The 21,754-nt window shown below is 37.3% G+C and overlaps 1 protein-coding gene across 42 annotated transcripts in view; it reads left to right on the forward strand.

The window, feature by feature from the left end:
• Ptprd (protein tyrosine phosphatase receptor type D) overlaps positions 1-21,754 on the forward strand; it is a 2,013,525-nt gene that overhangs the window by 1,597,741 nt on the left and 394,030 nt on the right. For all 42 annotated transcript variants that reach the window (XM_070033182.1, XM_070033181.1, XM_070033197.1 and 39 more), the window contains one exon: positions 11,019-11,191. In XM_070033182.1, the coding sequence (XP_069889283.1) occupies positions 11,128-11,191 (64 nt within the window). In that variant the 5' untranslated portion in view covers positions 11,019-11,127. The remainder of the gene's footprint in view (positions 1-11,018; positions 11,192-21,754) is intronic.

Consider the following 21,754-nt stretch of genomic DNA (forward strand, 5'->3'; position numbering starts at 1 on the left):
GGAAGGCAGTGGGATGAGAATGGCATTTACAAACCCATTGGCACCCAGCCACTGGACAGGCCATCTAAATATAAATCAGACCTTCTCACTGCAAAGCATAAAGCCTGCTAGTGTCTTCTACTGCATTTCCAATGAAATCCAATCTCTCTGCTCTGGCCCACAGACCCTGTGTGATCTGGCCCCACCCTCTTTTCCCAGCCTACCTTTTATCATTCTCTGCCAGGCTTATTGGGCTTGAGCCACACCAGCCTCTTTCTAGTCTCTTAGCCTAGGCAGCTTGTGAAGCCTTTCTCCATTTTCTCATTCAGGGTTATGCTCACATGACATGTCTTTAGGTGTCTTCCCTGACATCCTACCTAAAGCTTCCTTTGTCCTGTTCTCTACCCTCTTAGAATATTGCTTATTTTTTTGTATGCCAATTACTGTGAACTTTCTTGTTTGTTTGCATGCCAATTACCGTGTACTTTCTTGTTTGTTTTTGTGGTGATGCTGGTGTGCTTGAACCCAGGTCATCTTAAATACTAGGTAAGCACTTTGCACTGATCTACAAACCTAAAGTTTTCTCAGCTCTCCAATTATTTCTGCCTCTTCATAACAGAATATATCATTTAACAGGGGCTTGTTTGCCTTGTGCATCATTATCTGTCTATTGCATTATCAGGCTGATATTTGAAAATATTCTTGAAATCAAGGAATGAAAGAATTCATTTGGAACAAAAAAGATGGTTCCTGTATAAAGTTATTTTGGCTCAGTGTGGCTGATATACAATGATAAGAAAATCACAAACAACTACAATGTCTTTTCTCCTTGTTACATCATGCTTACATTGGCTATTGAAGAGACACATAGACCTTTGGCTAATACAGAGTATTTGAATCCATTAGGAGGCTATGGAAAAATAAGTACAGGCTTTCATTTTGCCTTACCCAAAATACATGTAAGAAATAATCCAACTCCCATAATAAATAGGACAGTAGGCCCCTAGTGAGTTTTGTGCCTAGAAAGAAGTTGTACAACTTTTTTGTTTCTGTTCACTGTCTATTATATTTTAAAACGTTTAAAATACATCTAGCCCATAACTAGTATATTAATATACAAAAGGCATATTTCACATGTATTCTTAAACATGCACTATATTTGTAAAAATATACATCACTTTTTTCTATGAGGTGCATATAGGGATCTAAAGTTAGAAGTTTGAAAAATGATGAAGATGTGTCTGGTGAATAGTTTTGTCTTTAGTTATCATTGCTATGAGAAGAGGTGAACAAATTTTTTGATATGCAGCTTTTCAAAACTTTTTACAAGGTAATTGGTAAAAACAACCTAATAATACCTACAACTAAGAAACAGTAAAAAGATCAAAATAAAGATTCACTTTACTAAGTCTGTGATAAAAACATCACAACAAATTCTTAAAAGGATGACGTTTTAGTTCTGGGCTACATCTCAAAACCATGCACAGTTACGCATTCTGCCTTGCCCGATCCTTTCTCAGTGCTAGCCAGTACCATTCCTGGCTGGTTTACTCTGTGCTTCCTAGTACCTGCCTACTTCTCTACTTCAGAATGTAAAAGTCTGTGTTTCAGATTGCCCAAATGAAACATTAATTCAGCAGCAAAGTTTGCTTAATGTTATTATTTGGCATTTACTTTACTTTTAGTCATGAGTGTCACATGTAACAGCTGACCACCACCATCTAGAAAGTTTGATTGAGCAAGTTACTGCTTCTAGATTGCTAGTCAGCTTTTAATGCTGTTATACTTCCTTTTTGATGTCTACATGTATACTTTGAGTATTTTATAGAAGTGTAATAAAATGACAGTATTTTGAAAAGCCTTCCCTGGAGTTCTTCACAAACACACACACACACACACACACACACACACACACACACACACACACACACGCGCGCGCGCGCACACACACACACACACACACACACACACACACACACACAGAGTAACAGTGGGACAGAATTTTATTTTCATGGTTTGCTAGACCCAACTTGATAGGGGAAACACATAGTGCTTTAATTGCTGCAGGAAATTTTTGTACTTTATTATGAAATCACTTTATGATGGCAACTGCTTTTGAAAAAAAAAACATATCCATTGTGTGTCTTTATTCCTTCTTCCAGTATGACTGTGTGTTGCTCTCAGCAAATTTATAATCATGACTGTGTTGCTCTCAGCAAATTTATAATAAAATGCACTCTGTCTGGCATCTTTCTACCTAGATAACTATGCTGGGCATTCATGCACTTACCATCATCTCATATAATGCTATCCCCTCTCAATTAGACAGCATATAGTCTTGCTAAATTTTGACCAAGAAAGGAAAATATTCTCTAATAAGAATTTGATGGTAGGGCTGGGAAGGTGGCTCAGTGGTAGAGTGCTTGCCTTGCATGTCTGAAGCCCTGGGTTCAATTCCTCAGCACCATATAAGCAAAAAGAAAAAAGCCGGAAGTGGCACTGTGGCTCAAGTGGTAGAGCGCTAGCCTTGAGCTGAAGAGCTGAGGGACAGCGCCCAGGCCCAGGGTTCAAGCCCCAAGACCAGACCCCCCCTCCCCAAAAAAAAATTTGACGGTAATATGTAAACTAAATATTCTTTAAGGTGTATTTGATTGTTAACGTTTATCAACAGGTATCTGTTGGTTATTCCTTCAATTACTGTTAGGTGAGAATTGAAACAAAATTACTTCTGTATAATCATTTCTCCAGGAACATGTATAAATACCTTGGCTCTGAGATGCACAAATATGTAATAATTTTACTAAGATGAAGGTTGATCATTTAGTAACTTTTTGATGGGTTAAATTGTTAAGTTAATTATTGGTCTAAGACAGGAACTCTTCAATATCTTTATTCAGTGAGATCTTCTTGTTCTTTCTTTTTTATTTTTATTTTTTTGTCGGTTGTGGGACTTGAACTCTGTGCTTGAGCGCTCTCCCTATGCTCTCCCTATGCTCAAGGTGAGTGCTCTACCACTTGAGCCACAGCACCACTTCCTGTTTTGTAGTGGTTTATTAGAGATAAGAGTCTCACGGATTTTCCTGTCTGGGCTGGCTTTGAACCATGATCCTCAGATCTCAGTCTCCAGAGTAGCTAGGATTACAGGCATGAGCCACCAGCGCCCGGCTTATCCTTTCTTCTTATAACTCACTTTTAAGCTTAGCAGCTCCCTTCCCCTACTTCATTTGTGCCCCTACTTAGGGTCTCTCTACCTATTAGAGGAAACATCTTTTATTTACATTTTTCATTTTAAATGAACCTGACTTCACCTCAGCTACCTATTTTAGTAAGTTAGAGATGACAGAAGCAGATACAATGCTATAAGAGAAAGACAATCATTGTGTGTGTGTGTGTGTGTACTTGAACTTGGGGCTTGGGCATTGTTTCTTAGCTTTTTCACTCAAGGCTGCCATGCTACTGTGATCTTCAGATCACAGCCTTCTAAGAACTAAGATTACAAGCATTAGCCAATGACACTCAGTTAAGACAAGTGTTTCTCAATACTCCTCTGAGACTAGCCAGATGTGTATCTTGAAGTTATTAATTCTATTATGTCTTTTTAATTTATTCATTGTCTGTTGGTGAAGGTGTTACTTAAGATTATATGTAATATTTTTTATCCGTCTAGTTTCATTAAAGGAAAGGACATGTGAAGTAGGTACTAATAGTAAAACAAGGGTAATGTAACAATAGAACAAGTGTTCAGGGGGAGAAGACATCATTCTGAGTATCTGTGATTAATCCTCTCTCCACTTTTCTTTAGGTTGTGTTTCCATTTGGGTCAATAACTATTTCTTTGGGTTTTCTCATACAGATTCTATTCCTTTACTACTTGTGTTGGTATTGAACTTTCAGAGACACAGAATTAATTATGAGACCAATATTGAGATAATAAGCAGCCTTGTTTTTAATTTTGCTTTCCCTAGCCATTTCTTCTGATGGTCTCTCACCATTCTACTTCCTCTGTTACTGAAAGTACTTTGGAAGGTCGTTAATGGGACCTGAGTATGTCTTCCCTGAGACTGTTCCCTTGGAGAACTTGGACAGAGTCCCCTTGGACTGAGTTCCCTTAGAAGAGATGCAGACATCTATTCACTGACCCATGTCAACAACATACATATTGGCTCCATTTGACAGAACCATTCTTTTTCATTGAAAACAACATTCACACCAGGACCCATATTTTCCTGAACTCAGGACCCATATTTTCCAAAGGCAAGTCAACTTTGGTTGTATGTTAGGACAAGAGGAGACATTGGGGTGTTAATCATAACTCTGTGGGCTGAAATACAAAACTGTTCTGAATTCACATCTCTTGTTCATGGTATAAATGTACTAGAAACATTAAGATCAGTAGATTTAGAACACAGCTTTTTAGATAGATGTCTTAAAGGCTCACTTTGTTTTGCTTTTCTTAATTTTGAACTTTTTTCCTTAATGAACTGTCCTAGAAGAATATCTCTCAGTCTCAGCACTGTTGACATTTGGGGCTGCCCAATATTTGGCTGTGGGTGATCTCCTGCATATGGTGGGACTGCTAGAAGCAATCCTGAACTTTATTTTACTCCTTCAATGCCAGCAGATTAACATGCAGAAAGCAGACAGTTCCAGATGCTCTGGAAAGTTGGGGTTAATGTTATCTTAGTTGACAGCTACTGAGGTTTGGTTCCTCTGAGAATGGAGCTGTATATAAATTACTCAGGAGTGGCCTAAATTATTTCCCTTTGAGTTCTAGAAACAAGCTATATTTTAAAATGATTAGAAGGCACTTGGATGTGTTTGAAACAATATTATGCAAAAAAACCCAATTCTATAATACACTCTTCAGAGAATGGTGGGTGCTTCACACAATAACTTTTCTGTGTAAAGTGATACTAGAGATTTGTGCTTTCTATTCCTTTATGGCATTCTGTACTATTTGGGATATGAACCTAGCCATTGTTTTAGTTATTTTTGAATAGCATCTTGCTTTCACTTTAAGCTAGCTTGAACTAAGGTCTTCCTATTTACAATTTTTGCCTTAGCTGAGATGACAATTGTGCCACAATCATTTTTTTAATTAAGATGGGCTATCATAATACTTTTACCAAGATTGCTCTAAAGTTGTGATCTGCCTGATCACTATCGCCCAAGTAGCTAAGATCACAGGCTTGAGCCACTTTGCCCAGCTTCCATGAAGTGACTTGTTTTAAGAAAATGTTTTTATAATAAAGAAGCAAAATAGATCACATGCATCAGCAGGCTTCTTTTCTTTGTGTCTTGATAGATTCTAAAACACATTACCTATAAGATATTATAAGATACCACTCAAAATACCTTTTAAAAGATAAAGATCTTTTAAGCAAAATATACTTTATGTACATTAAAATACGATTTTTAAGTTTGCTTTTTAATTTTCCATGTAAAAGAAAATCAGTCATACAATGACCTTTGGACTAAGTTGAAATGATGGTTTTACAATGGTGAAATTCCTCAAGATTAAAAAGGTTGGAAGTATGTTTTCTTGCTGGGGGGAAGGGGTGTAACTGTATTCCATATCTATCTATGTTTTGGAAAACATCAGTTTCTCACTGTTATACTTTCAAAAAATGGAATAAATATCAGATTTCCAATGGTATATTGGGACACAAAAATAATAAAAAAAATTAGAAGTTCTGACATGAAACAATTACAGAAAGATATCAGGAGCTTTTTCTAAAGCTATATTTTATTATAATTTATGGAGAAATAAAAACCAACCCAGGTGCAAAGTTTTTTGGGTTTTTGTTTATTCCCTTGGCTCTTTCTGTCCATTTCTCATAACATAATACATTTCTATTTCCCAAAGAGATAGAAACAAGGTTAATTATTTCATTTTTTCCATTTCTGAAAGCAAATAATATTTATATATGCCTTCAGTGTAAATTTATTATAGTATATAATCCTCGGACTGACAGCATTTGGCTTTTCTTCTGTGTATTAGATTGAACAAATGATCTTCTAAGATCTTGTATTGATAATCTTGTTTTACTCCTCTGTTATCTCATAATTCAGCTGATTCTCCCCAAGAAACATTGTGTGCTTTGCCTTCACCTGGCATCTACATATTAAGTCTTCACTTATGCCCAATTTAGATGATTGAATTATTAGTTTGGATTTATATGTTTTAACTCACAAAGTCTCCCTTGATTTTTTTCTAGTTATTATGAAATCAATGTTTAGGACAAAATAGAGAAAAAAAGTTTCTGATGTGCTAAATTTCATATAAAAGAATGTGATTTTAAGATATTTTGAGTTGCTCTCTGGAAAAAAATTCATTTTATTCATCAGGTTTCAATTTGTTCTTCAAACACATATCTGCTCTGTGTAATTTTTCTGCTGTTTTTTAGTTATTTAATACCTTCTACTCATTGCTCTTAATTTTTTTTTTTTTTTTTTTTTTTTTTTTGGTCATGAGGCTTGAATTCTGGGTTGGGCACTGTCCCTCAGCTCTTCAGCTCAAGGCTAGCACTCTACCACTTGAGCTACAGCGCCACTTCAGGTTTTCTGGTGGTTTATTGGAGATAGGAGTCTCATGGTCTTTCCTGTCTGGGCTGGCTTTTTATCAGGATCCTCAGATCGCAGCCTCCTGAGTAGCTAGGATTACAGGCGTGAGCCACTAGCGCCCGGCTTGCTCTTAATTTTTAAGCAATGGTTTTAAGAATTAGTCATTTGGCTCTAATTAGTCATTAGTACGTTGTCTATATCCTGCACTGATATTATTTGAAAGTGGCCATTTCCTGAAATGCATACAACTAGCCAGGTACTGGATGACATATGCTGAAATCATGCTACTCAGGAGGCTGAGATCTGAAGGACTGCAATTCAGAGCCATTCTGGGAGGAAAAGTCTATGAGACTCCATTTTCAATTAACCAATTAGTAAAAAGTTTTAAGCAGTTGAGTACCAGTTGAGAAGCAACTGAGATTAGCACAAAGGACCAGCAATCAAATCCCACTACCTTCAAAAATGTATACAACTATAAAACTATTTACATTATTTTACAGGGATATAAAGAACTATGCTTGTCTTTTGCTTTGTGTAAACTTCTTGATTGCCAGAATAGATATACAGAGAGGATACGGAGAGAAGCACAGAAGTTTCCTAACTTCTTCCTAGAGTGACCAATATCATTACATTCTCGAGAAATTATGAACGCACAATTATAAAAGGACAGGTCATTGTGCTCATTGCCCCTCTCCCAGAGTTTTTGCATTTTGCTGGTGGGTACTTCATTATTTCCTATTCAGTATTTGGATACACTAGTAGTTCCTGACTTGCTTCTTGGTATGGAAAGCTGTTCCAGACTCCTTTTGTACATTCCCTACACAAAACCCCAAGTCAGCCATTTCTTTCTGGGATTCTTAGATTTTTTTTTTAAAGAAGAAAAGCCCTATTTTGCCTTCTTTCTTTTTTCTTATGTCAACACAATCTAGAGAAAGACATGTCAGCAGTACAGAAAGCTGAAAAAGATACAACTCAGCATTCATGTTAGTTTGAATATGAATTATGCTTGTTACAGAAAAGTATTGAGGTGTAAAAGGAGGAATTGGATAGGTGTGAATTTAAGCAATCACCCAAGTCAGTGACAATGATTGGTTAAGGCTTTGAGGGATGTGCCTTCATTGTCTCTCTATCTCAAATTAGATTAAGGACATTATATAGCTCTCTGAACTCTTAGTTTCTCTAACCACAAAGGATGTACTTACAAAAGCAAATATTCAGATGACTGGAAATTAATATAGTTACTTTCATCAGGTCTTGGCAGTATGAGACATGATAATCCAGTTTGGTTTTTAAACCGCTGGATACTTTGGTTTTATTTGTTATATCCCTGTTGACAAATGAAACAAATGGTAAAACACATAAAATCAGAATTGACCTTTGCTGTAGAACAATTTGTGGTATACTAAAGCATGGTACTATTTACATCTACTGACCCTCTTCTCCAGTGCTTTCCTTTGCAGAAAAATTTAGTCCTTTATTATAGGCTAACAGAAACTACTAGTAGAATTCATTCATCCTTGTTACTTTTGCTTATAGTATTTCCATACAATTCATTTCCCATTTTTGTTATATAAATTCCACCCAACTGCAAAAGAAATGCAAGCATTTTCTTTCTGGCAATGTTTATGTAATAAACAGATAAGGAGTAGAGATTGTCTAGAGTGAACATCTAGAATACTACCTTCCTACCTCTGATTGCCTTCTTTCTTTCTTTTTTTTTTTTTTTAAATCTTGGCTAACTACATAGTCTCTTTATAAATATGTATGCGTCTGTCTTCATTCATTTTTAGAGTGCTAGATCCTATGAATGTTCCAAGTGGAGAAGTAGCTTTTGAAAGATCATTTGGAAGAATTTGATCTTCATACACACTTCAGCAGAGTGGGAGGGAAAGCCCCGCCACCCCTTCCTTGAGAGAGCATTTCGCTCTGTGACTGCAGTCTTTGTACAGCAGTTGGCTCTGGTACACTTGTCCAGACACAAATTGAGTCCGACAGGACTGACATCTCCTGGACTTTGCTGTCATCTGAAAGGCAGGCATGAAGAAGCGAAGCTGCAAAAGGGATGGAGGAGGGGGCAGGGAGGAGAGTGGGTTTCCTTTGCACCTTTCCTGTGAAGACTTTTAACATTCTAGAGCTATGAAGTGTTTGAAAAGTTGCTTATACATGTCAGATTGATAACAATAGCTGTTTTGGACCAGCTTTCTCCCTTTTAGATTCATGAAGATGAGTTTCAGTGTACAACTTACCTTTTCATGCACCCTCATAAATCTCTTACAAAGAACAGAGGAAAGAGGCTAGCTAGTGGAATGGTAATTAGAATGATTCCTCTTGCCTTTTAGTTTTATCTTCCCTGCATTCAAACCACTCATGCATAATAATGTAGGTTAAAAAAAAGATAATATCTTACAAAAAAATTGTTCTCATGCTCAAGTTCAGTGTCATGAAAGATCCACGATCGTATCTGCATTACAATTCTTTTAAAAGTACACGTTATTTTGGAGGATTCATTTATTTCTGGATATCTCTAGTAGTCGAGAGAGTTTTGTGTGTTTCAGTCATGCTCATACACGAAAATTGTAAGATACTCTGTCATTCTCAAGTTCTTATCATAATACTAGAAAAAGCAAATCCAATCTCCCCCACCCCCTTGTGTACTGTGTAGAAGAGGCTGTGCTGGATTTTTAGAAGGTTCTCTAAGAATAATTCTTTGTCTCTTGAAAGACTATGAAATTATTGCTGGGAGTCAGTCTATCACAACCTCCTTTCTTTTTCATCCCATTCAGGAATACTATCCTTCTTGTATTACTTCTCCCCTGAGATTCTAGCAGTGATCCAATAGCTTTCTCTAAATTGTCCCTGATTTAGCTGTCAGTTAATCTTCTCAAAGCTTAGTTCCATATGTGTCCTTTACTTAAAAAAAAAAATAGCTCATTTTCTGGATTGCTAAGTAAAGGTCTTTAGACTTAGATTGGAATCCACAGATCTCTGTGACACATTTTTAAGCCTGAGCCACTTTCTTTTGCTACATCTTCTGTTTTCCTAACAGAGGCCTCATCCTAACCCAGTAGTTCTTAAGGTGTGGTCCCCGGACCACACCTTAATATAAATATAAATTCTTGGACTGTACCACAGACCTAATGATCCACATACTCTGCTGTGCTACCCAGATACCTGTTTAAACAAGCCATCCAAATCTCAATATCTTGGAAGCCCTGCATTCACCCAGACAGGCAACATCCTTTTTCCATAATTTCATTCCCATTATCCTGCCTTTGCAGAGATACCTTTCCCTCTTATTGTGAAATCCTGCTTATCGTTTAAAGCCTAGTTTGAGGCAATACTTTACTCATTCTTGAGCCTGTCTTCTTTTTTTAATAGCATTTAGTTGGTTTTCTTTCCTAGTACAAATCAGTTACTAATTCACACTCATTATCTGGTATCCCTGACGAATCTGGGATTTCATAAAGGATGGAATCATATGAGGCATGATGGATCATGCCTGCAACTCCACCTACTTCAATAGACACCTGAGGATCAAGTTTGAGGCCAGCCAGGGGAAAAGTTAATGACAGCATACCTCAAGAGAACAAGCCAGGTGTGGTAACTGCTACTAAAATGGAAGCATTGGTAGGTGGATCACGCTCCAAGCAAACCTGGGCAAAAAGTGTAAGAGTGCATCTGCGAAAATAATAAAGGCGAAAATGCTATATAGTCAAAAATGAAAAAAAGAGTAAAAATGGAGTGTGACCCATTTTTGTACCTCCAGATACCTTGGACTCCATGGCTCTTTTCTGATTGACTTATACACACAGTAGGCACTCGAAAAATAGTTTGTAAGTTCTTGACTTTACAGTGAGGATGGAGATGGTCAAGCTGTGGCCTAAGAGGCTCGTGCAAATCCTATTCAATCAAAGAGACTCATGATAACTACTATTTTCACTTATTGAAATCAACATAAACTTGAACATTGAAGTGTCTTTAATTTTAGAAGCCCAGTATGCTAATGTGAGAAATTCTGATTTCTACTGGTTAGCAAAGGAAGTTGAATTAGGCCTGTCAATTCACATGTAGCCAAGACAGTATCCTCCATTCTGCTATCATGAGTAGACTTTTATCTGGGATGGAGGAGCCTGTCTTCCATCTTTCTTTTGGCTATGGTACTTTTTTGGATTTACACATTCATGTCACGTTTCCTATGAAACGGCCTCTTCTTCAGACTGGGTTGCCCCAAAAGTGGCACAAACAAAAAATGTAATTCCACGTGGCTGCTGTAGAATCGCCTAGATATAGGGATGCTAGAAACCCCGTATTTTATGCATTGTTATTTCCTAAAGCAAAGACATGACAGTATTACTGTGTGTTTGCAATGGATTGTGACTCTCTGTTGGTGATAGATCAGGGGGTAAAAAAAATTTTAGAGTGAGAAATCTGAACATTTTGTGTTTTCTTCCCCTCCTCTTTCTCTCTCCTCTCAGGCTCTGAAAGGGTTCCAGTTGCAATTTCAGAAGATAGACTCTCTGCGGCTCCCTGGGCAGTAGTGATTGCACACTGCCAGCACAGGCTGCTGACGAGCTGAACTACAGGATGGTGCACATCACCAGGCCGCTGTTGCTGCTCCTTGCCTTCTTCTTCCGCGTGGATGCTGAGAGTAAGCCATCCTCCCTTCTCTAGGGGGCTGTGACCATAATGAGTGGTTTTGTTTGCAGTTGGCACCAGGCTCAAGGCCTCTGAATACATTTCCTTTGGAAGTAAATCCTGAGACACTGTGGGATCCTCCCTGGCGACCAGCCAACCTTTGAAAGGGATTATTGGTGTGATTTCCTTCCCACTTCCTCCCCTGCTTAATGCCTCTTTTCTTGTGCACCTCACTGTTCCTACTGTTTATTTTACTTTTCTTTCTCTTTTTTTTACACCTCTTACCAGCTTAGTGGTAAAGATATTATGAGACCAGTGATATAGCTCAAACTGAGGCTAACCAGTTGGAGGTGCCAATAAATAAACCTCGTTTAGACCCATTAGAAATTTTCTTTTGGAGTTATATGGATTTTCCTATGTTTAGAAAAATGCACAATGTCACATCGAGCTCAATTAAACTTGCAAGCCCCTTGTAGCTGCCACAGCAGCTGTTCTGATGTACTGTTTCCGACAGCTGTCCTCGGGTACAATATTCAAACAAATCAAGCAGAACTGACAACTTTGTGCCTTGGTCGAGGGTCTGAAGCATAAGGAGCATTCTTTGGAAGACAGACACCCAAGTTTGGATGACTGGACACAATGTGTGAAACTGAAGGTGTGGTCAATTAGCTTGCCAAATGAATGAGAAGATCTTCTCTCCTTTTCAGTTAGGCAATCCTTAGGTCTACCTTGTTCATAATGTGTTTCTTCTTCCATCTGTCCTGTGGTGGAAGGGAAGAGATAGGGCTGCCAAAATAAAAAGCGTGTGTCTGGCTTGTGTTCCCTGACATGGGGTGGTTTTCTTGGTAGTGGGTTAATATATGTGGGTTGGCCATCCTTTTTGGAAGAAGTCTCCTGGTAAGATTAAAATGTATAACATCTGTACTCATTAATTATTTTTTTTTCTCCACTGACTATCCCTGTGAGGTTAAATTTGATCCATGTTAAAAATATTTTGAAGACAAGGGTCCTGTGTCATTTCAGCCCCTTCTTATTAATTGTATTTTGACAAGAATTCCCTGAATAGTCACCAATTGCTTCATTTAAATAAGGGCTGTGTGTTCTAAAGGGACCTTTTATAGAGGGAAATCATGATGTTATTATTAATCGGATACATATGGAACATTCATGTTTTAAGCACCGTGTTCTCTGGTTAAGAGCGTACATAGTCTCCTAATTAGCACTTGGGAGTATTGGTTTAAGGTGAAGCCAAGGAATTTCTAGTACAATGCCAGGAAATAATTAAGTGGGAAAATATCCAGATGTAAGACGCTCGTTATTTTAAAGTCATTTATGTCAAAATGTATTTTAAAGTTGAAATCTAGATTTAGCTTATTAGAAAGAAATGGGGCCATATGGGTTTATTTATTTATTTTGTTTGGACTTAATGCACCAAAATAACTTGTTTCACTCTCATTAATTTTTAGTGAAAACCAATTAAGACCCCCCTATAATATTAGATCACAGCTAGATACGTTCCTGAAAATTCAATTATTATAGACCTGTAGTTATCTTTCCATTACGAAAGAATGTTCTTCTTTTGAGAAGCTATGGCTTGGCTTAACTCTTCAGTGGAAAGTGTAGAGAGAAGTTAAGAGTTTGGGAACAAGTTTTCTTAAGATTGTGTTTTGTAAAGCAATCTATGGTGCACATAACACTTACCTATTCTTCTTGGTCCTCCTCTTCTCCTTCTCCCTTTCATTGTCCTTCATTATTTGTCTTACAAGGTAGTCTAACAAAAGAAATTACAGACTATTGTTCAGTAATTTTTAGTTAAATATAGTTACATGAAGATATGTACCAGGCGATGTATTCTTTGGATATCAGTGTTCTTCCCTGGGCCAACCTGTATCATGATCCTCCATTTATGCATACCTAAGGAAAGGCACATGCTACTTTGTGCAATGTTTTTATTGGTTGAGATGATGTCTCTTGGACATGTTTGCTAGGCTTCCCTTGACTGTAGTCCTTCTGAAGTCAGCCTCTGACTTCTGAGTATATACTGTAATGAACCTGAGCTACTTCTTCCAGCTTTGTGATATCAGCTTTTAATCATTTATTAATTTTTTTATTACTTCTCACTCTTCCCACTACTTGAAGATAGGCTCAGGCTTCCAATTTTATTCTGTCTCTTCTGGTTTTGGTATACTGTATCTTTTTTTAATTAATAAGTTTTTTTATTGTGAAAATACCATACAGAGGGGTTACAATTACATGAGAAAGGTAATACTGTATCTTTAAATGCTGTTCATTTGGCCCTATTGAAAAGAACATGTGTATCCTGAAAGTTCCTGGCAAAGAGGAAAATGTGACCATGTTTTTTTTAAGTGCAATTTAGAAGAAAGAATATTCATTATCAATCTACGAGAATGTATTTGTGGTACAAGAAAACAATGATAGAATTGTATATATAATTTTAGTCATTTAAGAATCTTTAAACTCCAAGTGATAAAATTGAGTCCATATTATAGCTCAATACATTGTGCAGAACCTTTTCTTGTAACACTTAAATATGATGTAAGTAGTACAAAAGAAAAATAATCATTTTTGTTATATTAAGGCAATTATTTTAGCCATTTATTACTGAATCAGATATTCTTTCTTTGGACTACATTAAATATCCATTCATGCTTGGTTTCTCTTTTATCTTCACTGCATTTGTGTGTGTGTGTGTGTGTGTGTGTGTGTGTGTGTGTGTGTGTGTGTGTGTGTGTGTGTGTGTGTGTGTGTGTGTGTGTGTGTGTGTGTGTGTGTGTGTGTGTGTGTGTGTGTGTGTGTCCTGGTATTGGACTTTGAACTCAGGGCTTCATGCTCTTTTTTGGCTTTTTCGCTCAAGGCTGAAACTGTACACTTGAGCCACAGCTCCACATCTGGCTTTTTGTTGGCTAATTTGAGAGAAGACTCTCAAGGACTTTTTCTGCTTGGGCTGGCTTTGAATCTCCATCCTCAGATCTCAGCCACCTAAATTGCTAGGATTACAGGTATGAGCCATTTGTTCCTGGCTCTGCATTCCATATTGATCCAAGGAATTAAGAGGTGTAGTTCAAAATTTAATAGTAACTTGCCAGTGCCATTTGAAAATTCTGAAATAATTAAAAAAAATCTTTTCCTCTTTTGTAAAAGATTACTTGTGGGTAAGAAATAGAAATAAGCCACTCTAGTTTATCATGATAATTTAAAATATCTACCTATCTCCTTTTTTGAAATAACCAATTCCCAGTACCCTAGGAGTCAGGATTATAATCTGCTCTGTAGAGGCCATAGAAAAGTGTTAACTGTGGTGTTTGCATTAAGTATGAGAGCTTTTTACTAGCCTTAGATCAAACCTAGGTTGAAAAATTGTGATCATATCCTTTAGTAGAAAATTATAGTCTTTGCCATTGTGACTTTAAAATGTCCTACCAATCCCTACTATTATTTTTTAAAAGGCTAAAAGTGTGTGTGTGTGTGTGTGTGTGTGTGTGTGTGTTTGTGTGTGTGTGTGTGTGTGTGTGTGTGTGTGTGTGTGTGTGTATGGTATGTGTTTTCATTCCTGTCTTTAACACTCTAGAGGATTTTGTTTGTTACTTTGGAAGGAATGTTTGTATGGTAGAGCTGTGGCCTAAAGAAAGGATCATGTGTGACTTCCACTGAAACACCTTTGCTTGGGCAGAGATTGCCTGTAGTTTAAATCAATTCAACAATAGTGTGAATACAATTAAATATGAATTTCAATTTTGTTAGTGTAATTCTGTGTTGAATCTTTTTTCTTTCTGGCAGAGTTTTATAATAGGTTCTGATAGTTTGGTTTCATACATACCTTTAATTTGCTCTTTACTGGTGTTCTTTCAGCTAATTAATTTTTCTGTTGTAAAGATGATGTAAACAGGGTTACAGTTACACAGTTCAGGTAATGAGTACATTTCTTTTTGAACAGTGACTGACACCTCTTCCCTTGTTTTCTCCCAGTTTTTCCCCTCCCGACTCCCATCCCTTACAAGTTATATAGTTCATTTTCAACATTGTGTCAAATGAGGATCACTGCTGTGTTAGTTTACCCTTTCTTTTTCATTTCTTGTTTTTAAGCTGCAATCTGAGAACCTTCTGCTAGCATCTTCTTTGTTAGACCAGTTTTACTCTACTGAAATAGTGTTCAACTTGTTATTAACACATTAGACCTGACATGAATTGTTCACTCCTATAAGTAGACTTCAGTCTTTACCAGATGTGTTAGAAACATAAAAGTTTATGTCCCCCAATGGCTTCATTCCTCCATTTTCTCTGTTTTGTCAATTTTCTAAAAGATTTTTTGATGGCAAATGATGGGAATCTGCTTTGTTCTCTTTCTTTTTATGAATTTAATTTTATTGTCAAGGTGATGTACAGAGGGGTTACAGTTACACCTGTAAGGTAGTGAGTATATTTCTTGTCAAACATCATTACCCTCTCCCTCATGTCTTCTCACACTTTTCGTCCCCTGCTTTGTTCTCATAACTCCATGTTGTTCCCTTCTCAGCCCAATCTTTTTATGTATCTAAAGAACCTACATGAAGGAGTTGCCTCTCCCCTCTTAGCCTATTCTTCCTATGTATCCAAAGATGGAATATGAAGGATTGATTCCTACCCTGTTTAACCAGGTGCATACAGACATCAGGCAAGATATGTCCACCAAAGATATGGGCACACTGTGTGACATAGACAGGGCAATCTTCCTAAGCCTGTCCACTGTGGGCCTAACTGAAAAACGCCCCCCCATGTCTCTTGAATTTTTGGCTTTCTCATTAACCTCTGTTCTCCTGCTAGACATCATAAAATCCCATTCCTGAGCTCACCTCTCTATAAAACATTCATACTTGTGGGAAGGTCCGTGTCCCTCACTGGCAATAAACAGTTCTAGACTTCTGAGATCAAGTCTGGCTTGTTCCTTCCTTTCTCCTGCATTTTCCTACTGGCAAATGCTCCTTCATTTTCCTTTTGGTAAAAGAGCCTCCCTCTTTTAATATTTCTTTCCTATATGAGAACTAAAAGGTCCCCCTCTTTTTGGAATTCCAGTATCCCATGGAACCCCCTTATCTCTTTGCCATCAGTGAATAGACTGGTGATTATGCTGTGAGTTTGCCAATCTGCTTGAAGTTTTTCTTGCCTGGGCTGCATGTGACCTCTCAAACTAGTCTGGTTTTGAACTCTGGCTTTTATTTTGGTAAACCAAGCTCTTTTATCTTAGTTTTTCTGATATTTAGAATTGTGGATAATGGAGATTAAGGAAATGACAGGAAGAGATAGTATGTCTACTATCCTTTGATTTTGTGAGAATTAAATTAATTGAAGTAGGCAACAGAGGGTAGGGGTTTAATAAATGTGACCGTCATATGTATCATTATTCAAAAGCATTCAACATATTAGCCACTTGCCTTCGGTACTGTGCTACAGTGCTTTCATGTCACTTAGAGAAGATCAAAGTATGGGTGACCAATAAGCCAGGTTTTCCTACTGTGTACTAAAGCTTCCCACTTGACTCACTTTAAAGTCCTATTCACACAAAATTCTTGTAAAAACTTTTCCCCCAGGAATTATACTGGAAATCAGGAGGAGAATTGTTAAATATATCTGCTTCAGTCCATTGTTTTGGAGGGGGAAGAAGCTCATTACTTACAATTGGCAATTTAAAATTGGCTTGGCTTTGAATAGAGTGAATAATAGAATGTATTCCCTCTACCTGTCCTACTGTTGATTGTATTTTTTTGACCGTACTAGTGACTGTAAGCAACTGTAGTAGTACATGGCGGTGCTATAGAATTCTGAGCGTGGAGGTGAATCTGTGTGCCACAGAGTGAGTGGTAATTGATAGGACAAGATACTTTACCAAATAGGACAAGTCAACACACTTTATTTTTTTCTTCAGAAAGAACAAATGGTATGGTTGAAGGATAGAGCAAATTATTCCTTTTTGCATTTTTAGAGACTAGTGAGAAAGCTTCCTAAATGAAGTTAGAAATGGAGAGGATGCCTTTCTTGTGTTAATAAAATTTAGACTCCTCTAGTAGGCAACTAAAGTTAACACCACAGACTTTCATGTCTCAATAAGTAAGCATAATGCCCACCTTTGGTCTTCAGCTCCACCCAGCCCTGAGCTCCTCTCAGCCCTGTAGTTCCCACCATACAGCTGGCCTCTCCCTCTCTCCACCCAGACCCATCTGAGCTCCCACCTACCTCACTTCCTGCCCCCAGGGGGGCAGCTACTGAGACAGGGACAGGTGCTAAGTGCTCCCTCTCAGGGAAATATGGCTCTTCTAGTAAACCTCTGAGTATCCAACTGAAGACTAAAAGTGGCATTGTGACTCTTAAGTGGTAGAGCACTAGCCTTGAGCAGAAGTGCTCAGGGACAGTGCCCAGGCCTTGAGTCCAAACCCGGTGAATGCCAACCTCGACAACCTATCCCAGCAATGGATGCTGAGACCACCCCCAGTACAAAGTCAGTCCTGACAATGGAAAACCATGAAGAGGATTAGTGGAGATGACATCCTAAATGGAGTCATTTTACGCTCACCCTTTCAAAGTTAATCAGAGCTAGGAGATCAAGAGAAATAGTTGCTTGCCAACTAATGTCCATACCTGTCTACCTTCTAACTGGACAGAAAGTTAACAGTCTTGCCTTTGTTACCTGCTATTTGTATTTATGGTAACCTCTGACTGGTACTCCCAACCAGTCCATTATACTCTCCCCAACCCACTTGCCCCAAAGACCCTAGAGACACCCTTTTGCCTTTTTGCCCTAGTTCCATTATTTATCCTCCCCTGTAATGGGCCACGATTACAGGTCTGGGTGGAGCTGAGGACCAAAGGTGGGCATAATACTTACATTTATGAATGTTTCCTCTCTTACTGTCACCATTAAACCATCTTTTAAAGGACAAATTGATTGAGATAATGAAAAATGTTGTGTTGGATTGGAGTAATAAAAATAATTGTTGTTGTTGTTTTTGTTTTTTGTTGGTTGTGGGGCTTGAACTCTGGACTTGAGTGCTGTCCCTCAGGTCTTCAGCTCTACCACTTGAGCTACAGCGCCACTTCTGTAATAAAAATAATTGTAACCCTATTAATCTTATTTCATTAAACACTTTGAGTGGTTAAACTGTTTACAGTATGCATCCTATCTCAAGCTATATAAGAAAGGAAAACATAATATTTACTCCAGTTATTTGGTTAGAGGATGTACAACCTAAAATTAACTTTTTTATTTCATCAGGTCAGTTAAGGGTAAGAAGTGTTTATTTAGGAGAGCATGGAGAGCCTGTGTATTTACCATGTTTATTAAAATCTTTCTTGATCCCCCTTTTCTCCAAATCAACAACAGTGTGGCGAAATAAAAACATAGCTTTTCGCTCCTTCCTCCCTTCATTTTGAAGTAGCTAAATTAGCAACATCCAGCTGTTGGCAGCAAGGAAAATATTCCAGCTATTTTGCTGATCCGTTAGCTCTATTGTAGAGTTTCTATGCCTTTCTGAATTAATTACTCCCTGCAGAGCTGAAGCTACTTAGCAAGGTTAAGATTATGTCACAAAACCTGCACATGTGGACACATCAATGTGTTTTATCAAGTGTAGCAGGATTTGCTAAAAAAAAATTTTTTTAAAGAAAGAAAAACCAGAAGTTTGACTATATTGTCACTTCTGATCACTAATTGTGAGGAGGCCCTAACATTTCAGAATGGAGCTATATTTGTCTAATTCATTTATAATAATCTTGATTTGTTTAAAAACCACTTCTCATCCTATCCATATGAGTATTTCAGTGAATTCAGAAACTCCAAGACAGCATCCAGACTTGCAAAGAAATGTTTCACAGACTGAGTAGAAGTTCTATGATCTATAATTTTGTTTTTTTTTCTTTTTCTTCTTCTTAGCTTAGTCTAGATTTAGCTGTTCCATTGTGCATATGCATGACTCCATTTGCACATGTGTGCATGTATGTGTATGTGTGTCTATGTTTGTATGATTGCTTGATGAAATGTTTTGTTAAAAGTGACAAAGATGTAAACGTTCTGAACAATTTTGTTTCCCATCTTCAGAATGCACAGCTTAGATTTTAGGACTCTCTCAAGTGATATTCTCAGACTTTATCTCCCTGCAGTACATAGGAGAATATAAATCATGAAATGTGAGGTGTGTGTTCAGATCTTGCCTTTGCTTTATGTTAACTAACTTCAGACAAGTTTCCAATCTCTGTCGTTCTCTCATCTTTAAAATAAAGATTAAAAATAACGTACCCTTGATGTGCTTATCATGAAGATTAAATAAAGAATCCCTTGTAAATCATTTTGAATAATAGGATTAAATTTTCACTGTTATTTGCTATTATGGTCTTTGCTCATTAGTTTGCATCATTTTCAAATTTGAAGCACTTATATTTAGATTTCTGTTGGCATTTATTATCCCATTAACTTTGTGACTTGAACACAACCTTTTAAAATGTAAATATGTATTGTTACCTACATTTATGTTTCCTAATGATTCCTAATAACATCATGTATTTCAGAGCTCCTTTTATAAATGCTTATTAGACATACTTCTTGTGCTAGCCATTGAAATTACTAAAGGTAATACAGTGATGAGAAAAAGCAAGAAGATTCCTGGCCCTAAAGACTTCCATTTAATAAAAGAACACTTAGTACATTGCTTTTGAGCTAAAAGTATAGAAAATAGAGTAAACCTATTGCATACAGTCCTGTAGCTTTTCTCTCTTTCTTAGATAATTTTATTCTTGTAAAATAAATTTTTAAGGTGAATAAATGAGAATAAAAACAAAATGCTACTATTTATCACTACAAAGGTCATTCATGCTTTAAATCAAATTGATACTAAGCCCTCATAATGGTCATATTTATCTTTCACATGTGAACTTTACTCACAACATTTAATTTAAAAGTGATAACACTGCCAGGCGCCGGTGGCCTGTAATCCTAGCTACTCAGGAGGCTGAGATCTGAGGATCGTGGTTCAAAGCCAGCCCAGGCAGGAAAGTCCGTGAGACTCTTATTCCAATAAACCACTAGAAAACTGGAAGTGGTGTTGTGGCTTAAGCGGTAGAGCGCTCGCCTTGAGCTGAAGAGCTGAGGGACAGCACCCAAGCACAGAGTTCAAGCCCCACTACCGACCAAAAAAAAAAAAAGTGATAATATTTCATCTAACAAGTGCCTACCATATGTCCTCACAAGTCAGATTCATGTTCCTGTTAAAACATTGCTTATATTCTAGTGGGAGAGTGGCTAAAAGAGGAGAGCAAAACATGACCATGGCATAAAGTAAATGAACTTCAAAGAATGATAAATTCTGAACTGATCTTAGAGGGTGATGTGATGGTCCAGGAGGGAATAAGGAGGGCTGGGCAGGGAGTCCCTGGTTTCTTTGTCAAGAAAAATGTTTTGAGTGAGATACAACAGTTCAGCAGAATAATGGGAAGGGCCCACTTATGAAAAAGTGAATAGCAAAAGCCCTCAGGCAAGAAAGAGCATACGAGTCTAAAGAGCAAAGTAGAACCCATGGTATTACAGGTGAGTAGAGGCAGAGAAGAGAGGCAGGAAGAAGACAGGGAGGGGCTTGATCTCCTGGCCCACAAGGTCTTCCAGGACTTTGGACTACTGTACCAGATATTAGAACCTAAATAAAGAAACAGATATATCTTGGAATATCTATTTGTCAAACTTTAAATGGGTACTTTTATCCTGTATGGAACAAAATAAGTATTATTTTTACAACAATGTGTTCAAAGTTTGGGACAACTATTTGATCAGGTTATAAACTCATTGTCTAAACAGCTTAGCTGAAATTTCCTTTGTATTAGCCAATATAGACTTGGAACACTAAAGCCTTTATTTAACAAAAGCAGAATGTCTGCTTTTAGCTCTTTGTCTCTGGCCAGTTTTGTTCTTTAAAACCAGATCATAGTTTTCCATTGGAAACATGTAATTAAGTCTATATTTCCCTTCATCAATAACCATTGCTGTTGAGTACTAAAGAGAATAAGAACATTTGTAAAGTAGAGCTGTAATTGGAGGGTGGGAATCAACATAGAATTTCAGAGAAGAAAACAACTTTAATGAGTCTTTTCTCTATATGTTTCCATTTAGTGAAAATTATACCAATACGATTCCTATGTGATTTGTAGGTTTGAGTCCCTTTGTAGATGAAAAATTTTCAATCACAAGTGTCTTCTGTCTAGGGCCGGTGGCAGGGGTGGGAGGGGAATGATTCATTACTTATGTGGTTTAACATATTTGGATTTAATTTTAAGCCCAATTGGAATAGAGGGTAATACATAAAATAATTATTAAAACATGTTATTTACCATGTACCAGTGACAATCCTAACTATGTAGGAGACTTAGAGCAGAAAATCTTCATTTGACAAATCTGCAGATTCCTATCTCCAGCTAACCAACAAAAATAGCCAGAGGTGGAGGTGTGCCTCAAGTAGTAGAACTCTGGCCTTAAGTAAGAGAAAAACAACAACAACAACAACAACAACAAGAGCTTAAACCCTGAGAGTGGCATTAAAAAGAG

This window comes from Dipodomys merriami, unplaced genomic scaffold (genome assembly GCF_024711535.1).
Source record: "Dipodomys merriami isolate MVZ:Mamm:240054 unplaced genomic scaffold, mDipMer1.0.p SCAF_22, whole genome shotgun sequence".
NCBI classification, from domain to species: Eukaryota; Metazoa; Chordata; class Mammalia; order Rodentia; family Heteromyidae; genus Dipodomys; species Dipodomys merriami.